General features: G+C 49.7%; 1 protein-coding gene across 1 annotated transcript; it reads left to right on the top strand.

Moving 5' to 3' along the window:
* The first annotated feature begins 433 nt into the window (after nucleotides 1–433).
* On the top strand, nucleotides 434–14,155 carry LOC123025173 (CTD small phosphatase-like protein 3). The gene is made up of 10 exons (XM_044433687.1): nucleotides 434–597; nucleotides 3,638–3,756; nucleotides 4,676–4,778; nucleotides 5,169–5,262; nucleotides 7,365–7,451; nucleotides 9,627–9,689; nucleotides 10,854–10,933; nucleotides 11,685–11,811; nucleotides 12,136–12,231; nucleotides 13,675–14,155. The coding sequence occupies exons 1-10, from the start codon at nucleotides 434–436 to the stop codon at nucleotides 13,714–13,716; spliced, it is 975 nt and encodes a 324-aa protein (XP_044289622.1). The 3' UTR covers nucleotides 13,717–14,155.
* Nucleotides 14,156–14,220: the final 65 nt, after the last annotated feature.

Below are 14,220 nucleotides of genomic sequence, written 5' to 3'. Positions count from 1 at the left end.
CGAGAGACCCCTGGGGCACTGTCACCTTAACCCAATACTAGATGCGTGTTTCAATGCAGCCAGAGTTGAGGGCTTCACTGGACTGCCTCCGGGCTGCCTCATCCGAGCCTTGAACTACAGCACTTCCTGTGATTTACAGCAAAGCTGCATTAAAAATTGGACAAGTGGGTGGGGTAGTTGGACTCCTCGGGAGCGCTGGTGCATGGGAGGGAGGCCCTTCCGCTTGACCTCAACATGCCCTTCTTTCCGGAGCCATTTCTAGCATGGAATGCGTGTCCCTGCTGAGGAACATCTGGACTGTGAAGTAAGTTGGTGTTGGGGGGGGTGTAAAAGAGAGTGCTACTTGCCTGGGAGGAAGCAGGAGTTCATTTTACACGTTGGGAAGCTGGGTGAATAAAAGATCAAGAAGTATCAGTTTGCCAAAATAGGGGGAATGACGATAACGGGGACAGTCATAGAGATGCCGGAAGCCACCTTAGACCTGGTCGGCCTCTTGGTCTGTCTAGCTCAGTGTCCTCAGACAGAATTCCAGGCAGGTCTTTCCCAGAGACCCTTCCTGGGTGAGTTGCATCCTCGGTCCCTGAGCCAAACCCTCAGGTGAGAGCCGTCAAAGGAATTTACATTTGCTTTATGGCATCCCAGTTCCAAGATCTGCAGTCTTGGAGCAAAGCCTTGACCTCTTGCTGGGGCTGATGGGCACTGTGCTGGGGAACGAGCTCTTCACTGTGCGGCCACAGGGTTAAAGGAGGGTAAGCTCAGGAGAAGCTCTGCAGGAACATCTCGCGCCCAGATTATGGCATCCCTACCACAATTTGACCCCCAAATTTCAGACAGTGCCAGCTCCAGGCTTTGGGCAAGGCTGCTTGGGTAAGGCCCTTCCAAGGATTCCTTTCCAGGGGTTTGCTTTTTCACTGCCACAATCACCAGCACCTGGTGGTGGTCTTGGGTGGCCAAGGGGGCAGGATCTACTGCGGTTTCCACCACAGTGTTCTGCACTGGACTGGGATTCAGCTGAGTAAAGTTTCCCAGCAGTGCAGGGAAAGGGCAAGGATCTGGGGGGCCCTCTGGGGGGGGCCCTTAGCAGGCACCCAACCATGCCTAGCCTTGACCCTGGCTCTAGTTAGGGCAAAGAAATGGGCTGGTCTGGATGCCCCCCCTGTTTCTGGCAGAGCTCTTAAGCATTTAGCAGGGGGGGAAATTCAACAGGGCAGCTTTCTCCCAGCATGGCATGATAGGAAAAGCTGCACCAGTTGAATACCTAGAAGGCTGCTCTTCATGATGCAGGAACCTAGTAAGGAGATAAATCTAGTTTTGCCATGAATAGGCAAACATGAAATCTTGCGCAGCTGGCCCACGAGGGAACCCCTTGTAAGGATGAACCTGGATAGCTTCTATCTGTGCATGCTGCCAGCTCGATGGTGGAAAGGCTGGAAGTAAATTTCAATTATCCTCACGCCTTCAAGTAGCCAGCTCAGGTGGCCAGGTGCCAATTAGTGTGGAAATGTTTGGCTCACCCAAAAATAAAGGCATGGTTTTCTATAAATCCACACCTCCCTCCAGGTATGCAAAAACATACAAGTTTGTAAAGCCGAAAGAAAAATAAACTATAATACCGCCAAATAGTTCTGCCATCATTCAGAATCTAGCCTAATTTACACATACCTATTCTGACCTAAAGAACTTAAAGTTCAGTAAGCCTTTTCTGAGGGTTCCTACCTCTTTAATGCAAAAGAGATTTCCTGCCTACTCAGATGGAGGGGTCTATTCATTTCATTTCATTTCCTCTCCCTCCCTCCCTCCCTCCAACTGTTGCTGAGGATCTGCAGGTGAGCTTTTGATGGAAAGGCCACCATGCCGCTCCGGGGACTGGCCTGCTCTGCTGTTACTTGTTTTTGTGGGTTTGCTTCCTAGCTCTCAGAGGGCATTAAAGGGATGTGAAGCAAATCCTGCCAAAGCCAGCTGCTCTCCTCTGGCTTTAGGAGGTGATAACAAGGCTTCCCAGTTCCAGGTAGTCGGAAGTAAGCAGACTTTGCATCCATCTTTCCTCTCCCTTGGCAAAGCTCCTACTTCATGGCAGCTGCTGAAATTCTTCCACGTCTTTCTTTCTAGAATTTTTGTATTTTTAATTACAAGCAAAGGGTTGCACTTCAGCTGGCCAGTGAGCTTTGCTGAATGTTCAGTGTGGTTTGCCATTTGAGCCCTCTGTGGTAGGAAGTGAGTACCAGCTCCGTTGGATGGAGAGGGGCATCTGTCCCCAAAAGGCAAGGCCTGTGAGCAGCCTTGTGAGAAGTTGCGGCCGCTTGGTTTGGTTTTCACTCGCTCCCCACTAAAAGTGTCCAGCGGCGAATTGGTATGGTGAGCTGGGCAGTGAGCGCCAGTGCCGTGCCTGGGGTCCCCATCCAGCTCTCTGCGTCACCAGCCTCAGATGCTCCTCCTTCCTTCCTTCCTGCTCCTTTTGCTGGCTGTGGGTCAGTCGGTGGCCCCCTGGCTTTTGTGCATTATTTTTTTCCATTCCAGAAAGCTGAACGTTCTGTCCTTAGTTTCTGTTAGTAAGTGTTTTAAAATCCGCGGTGCTGGTCTCTTTGGTATCTTGCTCCACCCTCTCCAGGAATGGGGCACCCCCCCAAATGCAACAACACCTCTGGGGTGCATGAAAGCTGGAAAGTGGTTCCCATGATTCTGGGTGGGGCTGAGCCCGAAGTTGCACAGGATTATTTTTTATTTTCCACCCATAGACTCTGGGTGTTTACAAGAAAGTTAACAGTGAGTAAATATTGACTAATACAGCATATTAAATAAACTGACATGAGGCTAATCTGGGAAGGCCTGTCACGAGGGACACTTATTACCCTCTCTCCTAAAAGTGGGAATGGGGGGAATCAGGCACATCGTTCCCGGCAGACCATCCCACAGTGTAGGGGCAGCCACTGAGAAGTCCTCTGGGTGGTTGACTCTCATCCTACAGAGTGGACTTCAGGAGGTTAACCCCCGAGGTCCTCGGCTGCGTGACCCTTGGTGAAACCTCATTCTTGACATTCATTGCGCTGGGAGTCAATTTGAAGGGAGGGGAAGAAGAAAAGGGGCCGGTGCTTGGCAGCGGGTGGGATTCTGCCCCCGTGGGCACGCGAGCACGAGCTCTGGGTTCGTGGCCGATGGCGGCAGAGGCAGGAGCCCTTCTGAGGCTGACCCCGGGATCCTTGCACGGGGGCAAGACCTGCCTGGGTGGCGTGAGCGTTTCAGCAGCCCCACTCCCACGGAAGGGGTGGCTCTGGGCAGGTGAGGTGGGGCTGAGCAGAGCCCAGACGTGGACACAAACACCCACACAGCTCCGCTGCACATTCCGGAACGTCCTAAGGCACGTGCAGAGCTGGCCACCTTTTCCGCTGGCCCTTGCTGCTGTGTCTGGAGCAGTAACACGGCCTGCAGGCAGGCAGGTTTTTACCAGCTGACTCTGTGCATCAAGGTGCCTGCTGGATATTCAAGAAAAGGCTGGCTGGATTTGTATACGCTCGGTCTTCTTCCTAGTGCGGTAACCGTAGGCTGCTTGTCTTGTCCATCCAGGAGATCCCACTGCCAACCAGCTTGGAAACATTCGCCCTTAGAATAACCTGCATCTCCTTTCTCCTCCTCCTCCCAGCCTTCAGGTGTCTCCAGAGCTGCCATCTGAGATGTTTCCATCTAGCTCCCAGGCATGCGGTAGCACCAAGAATGGCTGCTTGCCCTTCGGCAGCTATTTTTCTTTCTCGGGGACAGGAGGTGAGTCCTGGAAATCAGCCTTCTGCGCAAAGTAGGCCACAGAGATTGTGCGAAACAGCAACAACCAGGAACCACACAGTGCTGTGAAGGCCACTGGATCGACTGCAGTGCAAGCTTTGGTGATCCAGGACTCCGTCCATCCAATGCAGACACGGTCTACATACCAGAGCACCTTACAGGGAGATAACACAGAAACATTCTGAGTCAAAAGGCTCTACTGGGCCACTTAGTCTGACCCCTGGCTCCAGCCGGCTCCACTTATGACATGCCCACCATGTGCAGGTCCAATAAAGAGCTGGCAAAAATAGGAGCAGCAATTTATTCGGGACAGATTCCTCAAAATATGGGTTGTCTCTTGTAAATGAGGGAATCTGGAGAGGGTGCGAATTTATCTCTGAGAAGTTATGCTTTAAATGCAAAACACGGTTGTGATTCTCACCCCAGTTTTCCAAACGGTCAGAACCGCAGGGTGCAAGCTTTTGCCCAGGGTCTTGTTTCCCTGAAACAGAAGCGACTGGGAGCTTCTATTGTGCGCTTGTGAAATAGGATGGATGGACCCACACGCACAGGTGGCCCATCGCGGAAGCCTCGCAGCACCTGCATCCAGACCGATCCGGCTGTCCCACGAGGTCCCTGCCAGAGGATGCTTGCAGGCAGAAACTCAGTTCTTCTTGTGTCTCTGTCCCTCACTCTAGAGAACTGCAGGCATGTTCTTTGGTTTCCTGCTGGTACATGGTCCAGGGGTCATATTATGGGCTATCAGCCATCTTTTGCCAGGTCTTAAGTGGTTTTGCTTCAGGACAACCCAAATTGCCCATAGTGGTAGCCACAGAAACGGGAGGGAAGAATCACAGAGTTGGGAGGGATCCTCAGAGGCTGTCTAGACCACCCCCTGCTTAAAACAGTTTCCCTTCTACAGACCCAGAGAACCTCCAGTTGCCCCAAGGGAAGCCATGGGGTGACTCCCCATACTCGGGAGGCTTCTTGCAAGATGCACCGCCTGGGGTGGAAGCCTTGGATGTGTAAGTGGAGGTGTTTCTCGTACACACACCTGTACTCGCACGACTGCCCTCTTTGAAAATTGTGAAAGGGTCGGGGAATCCAGCAGTCTCCTGCTCCATGTTTACCCAGGACGGGTTTGTTCCTCCCACTTGCTCTAGAGACTCCGCTTTGGGCCCCTTTCCCAGCCCCGGGCCCAGAGGTGGAGTGGAAGCAGGGCTGGAAGGGTCAAAGCACTGTGACGTTCGAGCGGCAAGATTGACCAGCCCTCCCCGTCGGGGTTCCCTGTTCCCTCTAAGCTGAGCTTAGAGCCCTCACAAGTGTCCTGGGGAGAATAGGCCGAACCTTTGGCAATGGTTCAGGATGAGGAGAAACCTTCTTTTACTCTGACCCCGATCTTTCCCTCTACTTAGGTTCACTCACCCCAGAGGAGCTCAGAAACCCCAGAAGAGGAGAATCCCAATGAAGACACGCCGTTCCCCGAAGAATACGCTGGTCCTGGGACTGGTAAGATGGCAGGTCCTCTGGCCAGGGAGAGGCAGTGGTGGTGCTTTCACAACTCCACGGAGGCCCAGGGAGCTTGTCCTGTGAGGTTTCTCACTGCAGCCGTAGCTGCCATTTTGAATGTTTGGAGGTATACAGAAGCACACCTGAACTTGTGTTACTAACTCCGCAGGGAAGGATCCTTTGGATGGTTGTCAAGCCAACCACAACCTCAAAACAGCCTGTGCCTTCTGAGTGGCTTGTCAACTACCCCAACAACCTATCAACGCCAACTGTTTACTTTTTTATAGATTAAAACAAAGAAAAAATGAAGACATTAAAAATGGATGTTACCAAGGACCTTGTACAAAAATTACATATAAATAGTAAATGTGGGAAATATCGCAACATTGGTAATAATTTTTACCTACCAAATTGGTAACTACAATTTTAACATAATAGTACTTAGATAAAACTAATATTTAGTTAAATTAATAAATACTTAATTGAGACTAACAGTTATTACATAAAATTACTTTCACATGGGAATCAACTAAATAATAATTCACTTTATAGCATACCCACAAGCCCAACAATGATAATTGATTAATTCCTCTTTTTCCCAGATAAGGCAATATCATAATAAGGAAAAAATAAATTCAAAGAGCAATTATATATGCACCCACTTTTTACTTGGCAAGTTGCAGACCCCCCTCCCCCCCTCACTGCAATGAAGCCCCCCGGGGGGAGTCCCCGCATGGTGGTTGCTTTCTACTTGTGAATCAGTTATGTTTCCTCCATACTTCTGGATCTTTCTGATGGGCTTCCTTCTCTCCCAGAAGGAGCTGCTTTCCCCTTTATTTCCAGTGTTCAGGCTGTGCTGTGAGCGCCCTTCTTTATGTAAAATGGCATAATTTCTGGGGGAAATACTGCTTGGGAGAATCTCAAGTCTGCAGAAGTACAAAAACGTTTTAGGGGGAAAAAAGCCCTAAAGGCGGGGAACCGCCAGGTGGGCCTGAGCACCTTCAGGGGCCATGAAATGCCGCATGATCCTGGCGGGGAAACATGGAAACTTGGAATGCGGAAGGGATGGAAAGGAATGCGACAACAACCAGGTCTCTGCTTGTTCACGTCTGATTCCAAGCTTTGTTTTGTTGTCAGGACAAAATGAGCAAAAGCTTTGTCATAATTTGGCTGGTAAAAGCCTGGCACTGAAGAAGGGGTTTAGACTTGGGGGGCGGGGGGGGGGGGAATTCCTGATCAGGGATGCATGTTGCAAGTCTTGCTTCCCACAGGCACCCTAGAAATGCTAACATTCCAGTCCTGAAAGGTTTTCCTTCGGAGGCATACTCTTAGGTATGCTAATTGTTGGAGAGAGTGTGGTGTAGTGGGAAGAGCATGGGACCGGGACACAGGCGGCCTGGGTTCTGGTCCCAGCTCAGCCATGGAGCCCCCGGGTGACTTGGGCCCAGCCACAGACTCTCAGCCCAAATGGGAGCCCCTAAGAACCGTTTTGAGGAGTAGATTGGGAGGAGGCAGAGAATTTTGTCAGCTGCTTTGAGTCCCTTGAAAGGAAAAAAAAAAAGTGGGTACAAATTTAATTAATGGGTTATCTGTCCTGAAGGTCTTTTTCAAAAAGCATTTTAACAGTTGACACCACTAAACCTTCATTTTGTATTTTATCTGTATTTTATTGGTATTGTATTTTTTAAAATTGTCATTAGTTTTATTGTGGGCTTTTATCTTATGATATCTTATGAGCTTCCCAGAGCTGCTGTGGCACAATAGGCAGAATAGAAATGTTTTAAATAAACAAATAGTTTTGACTTAATCCTGTTCAACTCTATTATTTTACCTATTGTGTCTCTAGCATACTTGGTATTATTATTATTATTATTATTATTATTATTATTATTATTAACATTTCTATGCCGCCCGTTGCATGAGATTCCCCGCATCTTGTACAAACTTCATCTTGGTGCTCCCCTTGGGAACTGCTACATGCCACATGCGTTTCGTGTATGCCTGAAGAAATTGTCAATATTCTTTTGATCGTACCCCCCACCCTGCCCCCACCCCCTCTGGCTTTCCCCCCACACTCTTGTCAGTTTCACTGTACCCCACAGGAAGGCATCTTGGCTGTGTCCTCCCTGACAGCTCCTTGGAACGGTGCGCCGAAATTCATCACATCCTTCCAAGATAGTTGCTATCAGGTTAGCAAATTCAGGGCTCAACTTTAGCTGGGGCTGAACCCTCAGACAGAGAGGACAGTAACCTTGAGCAGGTGCAGAGTTCTCATCTCTCTGCAGTAAACACCACCACTCTCTTCTCTGCTGGGTTTAGGGATGCAGGTTTTTGAAGGTGCTTCTGTTGGGTCAGAACCAGAACCTGCACTGGGATCTCCTTTTGCGGAAGCTTTGCACCATTCCTACAAAGCTTACCGATTTTCGTTGGTACGTTGTCCAGTAACTCAACTCTCTGGGCCATTCATGAGTCTCAAGGGAAATGTGAGCCTGTTTTATAATGTCTAGCAGCAATCCATCAATCTAGATTAAGTGAACTGATCCAAATGGTCTCAAGAACTAGAAAGTGCAACTTTGTGGGCTAAAAACATACAATGTTAATTTTGCTTAGTTTCTGAAAAACATAGAAACAGAGTGAGTCAGAAGGGGCCTCCCGTGCCATCTAGTCTGACCCCCGGCTCCAGCCGGCTCCGCTCACGACATGCCCACCATGTGCACGTCCAGCCTGTCCTTGAACACCTGCACCGATGGGGCCTCAGCCACCTCCCGTGGAAGCCCATTCCACACCCTCGGGGTCCTAACTGTCATTAAGTGCTTCCTGGCATCTAAATGGAACCTGGGTTCCCTGAGCTTTGCTCTGTTGGAGCGCATCCTGCCTTCCTCTGCAGGGGAGAACAGGTCTCTACCCAGTTTGTATACTTGCTGCTGGAGATAATGAAATAGTGAGATGCTTGGATAAGTCTGTGTGTGTCTTTAACACCCCCCCCCCCCCCCGTTCACATGCTGGGCCACTGAAAAAGAGCTATGGCCAACATGCGTGTGATTACTTTTTGCACTGAACGTCAGGACCGTATGCTTGGATCTCACATACTTGCATTGCATAACAATGGTCCATTTTTAGCCTGGACAGAGAAAAGCCCCATTACCAGACCTTCCTCCAGTGGGGTGAGTGCCGCTTGCTTTGGGGCTGGGATTTAGTTCCTGATCGGCTTAGTTCAATGAATTCCTTAGCGAGCAGAGCAGCATACAGGGTCTGGGGGGAAAGTCCTCTGGAGCTCTGGCTGGGGCAGACTGAGAAATGGAGGAGTCCCGCTGCCCCATAGCATTATGCATAGGATTGTGCGCTTGGGGTGCAAGCCTATGGCCACCAGGCCCCGTCTGGGCAGCACTGGGCCACTGGGCAGATCAGCTCCAACCTCAGAGTGTCCTTCCTCTGCCCTTGCAGCTGGCACAGTTCTTTCTGCACCAGCTGCAGCTCCAAAGTTGGAAGACCGACCGGGAAGCTGGCATGGGGAGCGGGAATTCCAGGGACCAGGAGTGGGAAGAGAGACTCAGCATATGATGGCACCCAGTGCATTTTTTGTAAGAAAAACGGTGCCGGAACTCATGAAATTATTTACCTTTCGCAAGTAGTCAATCACTGTACACACACCCACACACGTCAGTTGTGTAACGAAACATAACAGTTGCCACCCTCAGAAAGCACTCAGCGCATGACCACACGACCAACCACAGGCCGAGCAGCGCCATCACAACCAGCGTGGACGAAGCACGCACGCATCGGACTCGACACACAAGCAGCCCGCATGCACCGTTTTAATGATTTTGCCGCCGACCTGCTGCGCTAGACAGGGTGATTCAAATCCACGTGGACCAAACATCAAATTTTCAAAAGTTACTTTTAAAACTTGGAAAAACTGTTGAAAAAAGGTGCCGGAACTCTGTTCCGGTGCGTCCTATGACAAAAAAGCACTGATAGCACCTCATCCTGCTGTTCTGTCTAATGAAGATTACAGAGTCCCAGGCAGCCACATTATACTTGCCTAAATCTGGCTCTAAATCTGATTTTTACCATTTGTGGTATAATTTTAAGACGTTTTGCTGCTGTTTGTGTTTTTGATCCTATATTCTTATTGTATTTTATGTGCTTTTGCAACCAGACCATAGAGCTTCAGCTATTGGGTGGTATAGAAAGGCATTTAATTCATTAATAATAACAGGACTAATCAAATTATTAATTATTAATTTAATACTAATAGACTCACACTGCTCATCTCCTATAATAATTGGATCTGGTAGGAAAGGGGAGGGTGTGGAAAGGTCTGTCTCGCTTTCACTCATGCAGTTTTTCTTGGTATCTTGAAGGTTTCGTTCAAGCTGAGGCCGCACATCCGTGAATTCTTGGAAACGCTTGCCAAGAGCTATGAGGTCAGTGCCCGCAGGACGCTGCTTCCTGTGCATTTGGAGGCACACGGGCAAAGGCAGCTACAGGCGGAGAGTGAAGTCCCCCAGTCAACCCTTGGCACCTGCAGTTTGGAAAAGCAGCCGCTTGCCAGTGGAGGGAAAAACTCTCCCTGAGATGTCGGGGAGCCTCGAAAGAGATGCTACTAGATGAGGCCGGACCAGCCTTCTGGCTTGGGACGAGGCCATGGCCTCAGGGCATGCAGTTCACTACATGTAAGGACCGCTTGGGTAGAAACTCGGCTGCCCAAGGGCCCCACACGCCCTGGAATTGGTAAGGCAAGAAAAGGACATGGAAGGACCAATGCTTCTCCATCCCCTGCATCTTCTGGGCACGACAGCTACGGGATCTTTATGATGGTTTAACCCTTGATGCCTGCAGGGTTGTGTTTTCAAGCCTCTTCCTAAGCCAGGGTTGCAGAACCTCAGCCTCCCGACCAGAATCCAGCCACGGCTCCTTGTCTGGGTTTCCGTGGAGGCTGGTAGGACCAATCTTTGTGTCGGTGTGTGGGTCTTGCTCCTGGATTTTAGTCTGAACGTGACAGGAGAGATCCAGGAAACAGGACCCACCATGGACCCACCTTTGAGAGACCGAGTGCCCAAACTGCAACCCAAAACCCACTTATTTATTGCAAAGTGCCATCACTGCAATAAAACCTGAATATGATGCTGCAGATTCAAATACGCCAGGGAGACAGCACAACATTAAAAGAATCTCAGTCTCTCAATTAGAACATCTCTTTGCTAAATCTTTTACATTTAAATTTTTCATAAGAAAACTCAAAGCTAAAATCTTGTGTTAATAAAAACGAATGTATTAAAACTCACAGCCAGTCCAAGCAAATATATATATCTCCTTGGCAGTGCACCGACCGGCATGCGAAAGCTCAGACGAGTCGCGGCTAATGAGTTGCGGCTCGTGACGTCATCGCCTGGTGCTGCTACTCCTTTCTGAGCATGCGCATGGCCCCTGTGTGTGCTGTTATTTGATGCTCGGCTGCTGGGGCGTTGCTGGGGCGACTTGGCTCGTGTGCCCGCTGCGGCGTGTGGGCCATGGGTGCTCCACCACTGTCCTAGGCTATTCAAACTCTCACGGGGAATCTGCTTCAGGCCCTCCTCATTTCCTTTCAGGTCTTCGTGTTCACCACAGCCAAACAAGATTATGCGGATAAAATTCTGGCGGCCCTTGGGCCACACCGGAAGTTGATCAGGTGGTATTCTCACAGCTGTTGGACCTGGGGTGTGTACATGTGATGGGTGGAATATGAAAATAAAGTGCAGTTTCTTCTGAAACTACTTCTGGTTGGCACTGGATAGAGCACCAAGCAAAGTAGGCTTGGGCGGGCCTTCCTGGGTGCTCCTGGGCCGCCGCAGAAGTTGGCAGAACTTCTGTGCAGAAGTTGTCTTCTATTAGAAGACTAGTTCAGATTGGAGTATGTACCGGAAGCCAAGTGCTGCTCGGTGTTCCACAGCCAACAGCCAGCACAAATCCTCCCTAAAGGACCCACGCCCTGTGCATCCTTTTGATGTACAGCAAAAGTTAACTCCCAAAGTTCAAAGCAAGCATGTAAAACATTTTTTTTGCAAGTCGAGCAGGTTCTCCCTCGACAGGTGCAGTTCAGCTCAGCACTAAAGCCTGCTGGAATGATTTCTGCAGTGATCGTACCCCCCCCCCCCCCCCCCCCACGCATGGGAAGTTTGTGGATAAGCTCAGGGAAGAGGGAACTCTGCCGTGGAGCAACTGACAGCATCCCTGCGGGCCCTGCTCAGGCTCCACCACACTTCCTGGTGGCCTTCCGTGTGGGTTGTCCACCAGAGCTGGCCAACGGTCCACCGCAACTCATGCTGCCCTCAGCTCCTCATGGCTCCAGTGTGCCCTTAAGCGCAGCTCCTTTGCTGAGTCTGGCCAGAAGCCCTGGAAGGAAGCAGGGCCTGAATCTCCATCCTTCTGTTGTCTTGCAGGCACGAGCTGTACCAAGAGGACTGCATGTGCCGGTACGGCTCCTACGTCAAGGACCTGTCGGTACTGGAGAGGGACCTGGGCAAGACAATGGCGGTCGCGACTCACCAGGAAGCATTCCCCTACCAGGTAGCAATCAGCAGCGCCAGGGGAAGAGAGGCATTTCGGTTATTCGAATGGGGTGGGGGGACTGCCCACAGGCTGGGAAACCCTCAAGCGATCCATGGTTGTGTGCAAGGGTCTGTGCGCACCTGGGGAGCTGAGCAGGGCTTGGTTTGGCCACAGGTCTGGCTGGCTTTGGCCTCAGAGCCTAAAGCTTCTGCACCCCAGCTGGTCAGCACCTCTGACTTGAATTGGGCCCAAATGCTCAGTGTTGGGCCCACCGACCCTTTGCAGGGGCCCTGCCCTGAGAACCAGATGCAGGACAGATGTTGTTCTCTCTTTTCTGCCCAGACATCCAATGTGCTTGTGCTCCCTCGATGGCTGGGCAATCCTCAGGATAAAGAACTGCTCAGCCTGATCCCGGTGCTAGAGAAGCTCAGCCAGGCGGTAAGCAGGTGTTTATCTCTAACAAAGAAGGGAAGGAGAAGGGGCACAAGGAGAAGGGTGCATAACCTATCAGGGATTGTGTGTGCATAACCTATCAGGGATGCACAATGCAATACAATAATTCTAGAGCTGAAATTTCTAGTTGTCCGTTCTCTTCTGCCCCTTCCAAATCATGATTCCTGCACTCATGGTCATAGCAGGTTTCACATTTGAGTTGAAGGCCTTGATTTTCCCATTTATTTATTTATTTATTTAAAACTTTTGTATGCCGTCCCTTATGCATAGCATCTCAGGATGGCTTATAATCCTTAAAATCAAAATACAATAAAACCATCACATCTATAAATAAATAACATAGTAACAATTAAAATGTAAATGAAAATCAAAATCAAAGTGACTGTTAAAATGTTAAAATACTAATGTTTAAAATGGTGATTAAAAGGGTTTGGAGCTGGCGCTGAAACAAATATAAACTTGGCGCCAGGCGCACCTCTCTGGGAAGCGCATTCCACAATCTGGGTGCCACCGCAGAGAAGGCCCTCCTCCGAGTAGACGTCCTTTTTATCACCTTCAGGGAGGGTCCCGGAGCAGAGCTTCTCCTGCAGACCTTAAGGGGCATGAGGGTGTATAAGGGAGGAGGTGTTCCTTCAGGTATCCTGGTCCCAAGCCGTTTAGGGCTTTATGTCAAAATCCGGCACCTTGAATTGGGCCTGGACTTCAACTGAAGCCAGTGGAGCTGGTAGAGGACCGGCGTTAAGTGAGGATACCAACCGGTCCCCGTCAGCAGCCTGGCAGCTCTATTCTGTACCAGCTGAAGTATCCAGACCGTTTTCAAGGGCAGCCCCATGTAGAGCGCGTTATGGTAGTCCAACCCAGAGGTTACCAGAGCAGGATAGCATGTTTAGGTTTCTTTAGCTATCAAGTGTACCTCTCTGGGTTGCATATCAGCATGTTTGCATTTATATGGATTTCCTACGGTTGTTAAGGTTTTAATTCGGCAAACTGCCTAGAGAGCTTTGGCTATTGATGGTTTAGGAGTGCAACAAAAAGGAAATGTAGAAAATGAAAATGCCGTTATTCTGGGATGCATCCAGTGCAACTGGTCCCTGCATCGTTTGCATCTCCCCCCTAACCTAGACCATGATACGCATGTCCTTTGCCCCCGCCGTAGTCCCAGTCGAGGTTGCCCCCACACCGCTTGCTATTTGCAACAGGGGGGAAATTCCAGTTGCTGCCAATTACATGTCAATTTTGTATGATATCTAACTACAATTTCTAATCCACCTTGGAGGCAGGATATCCATCTCTTAATTATTAAAATAATCCCAAATCTATTCTGTTCATAAAAAGTCGGCTAGAGCCAAAGGAAGTCACAATGCAGAAGAGTTGTTGTTCAAGGTCTCCTCATCTCAGTTCCGTGTTCTGCTTGATTTTCTTTTGTAGGTTGATGTTCGTGCAGAAATAGAGATGATCATGACAAAATGATGGCCATGGCATCCTCTTCCGTTATGAATAACCCGTTCCCAAAGTTGCAAACCCTAAGACATGACCTAGCACAGATATTTTGGGCTAGCTGTCCTGACAGCGTTGCTGCAATTCTTATTAACCGAGGGTCAGGTCACTCTGAGTTCAGTACCTCCCTTAGGCAATGGCCATTACTTCAGGGGAGCAGATGCCGCCACAACCCTTGCCCTTACGGACTGGGGTGTCCCTCCAAGTGGGGTGGAGGGCACTGCAGTTCCATCTGACACAGAATGCATTTTTCTGCCCTTCGCAGTGTACTGTGACGCCTGACTTGGACTGTGGGCAGTGAAGACTCTTCCTCTTTCCTCAATCCATCCCTTGCGGTTTTGCCGTCTCTGAACAAAACAGACAATCCCCCCACACCCCGTTTTTTTGTCCTGACTTCTCCAAGGCCACCATAGAAATGAATTTCTTTTTTAAAAGGTTGTGCTTTCACGAAGTGGTTGTCTTCTACACTGTGTGTGT

Source organism: Varanus komodoensis, unplaced genomic scaffold (genome assembly GCF_004798865.1).
Source record: "Varanus komodoensis strain SLA01 unplaced genomic scaffold, ASM479886v1 scaffold26, whole genome shotgun sequence".
Lineage (NCBI taxonomy): Eukaryota > Metazoa > Chordata > Lepidosauria > Squamata > Varanidae > Varanus > Varanus komodoensis.
Note: the sequence above shows the minus strand (reverse complement) of the source record. Positions and strands in the feature narration are given on the sequence as shown.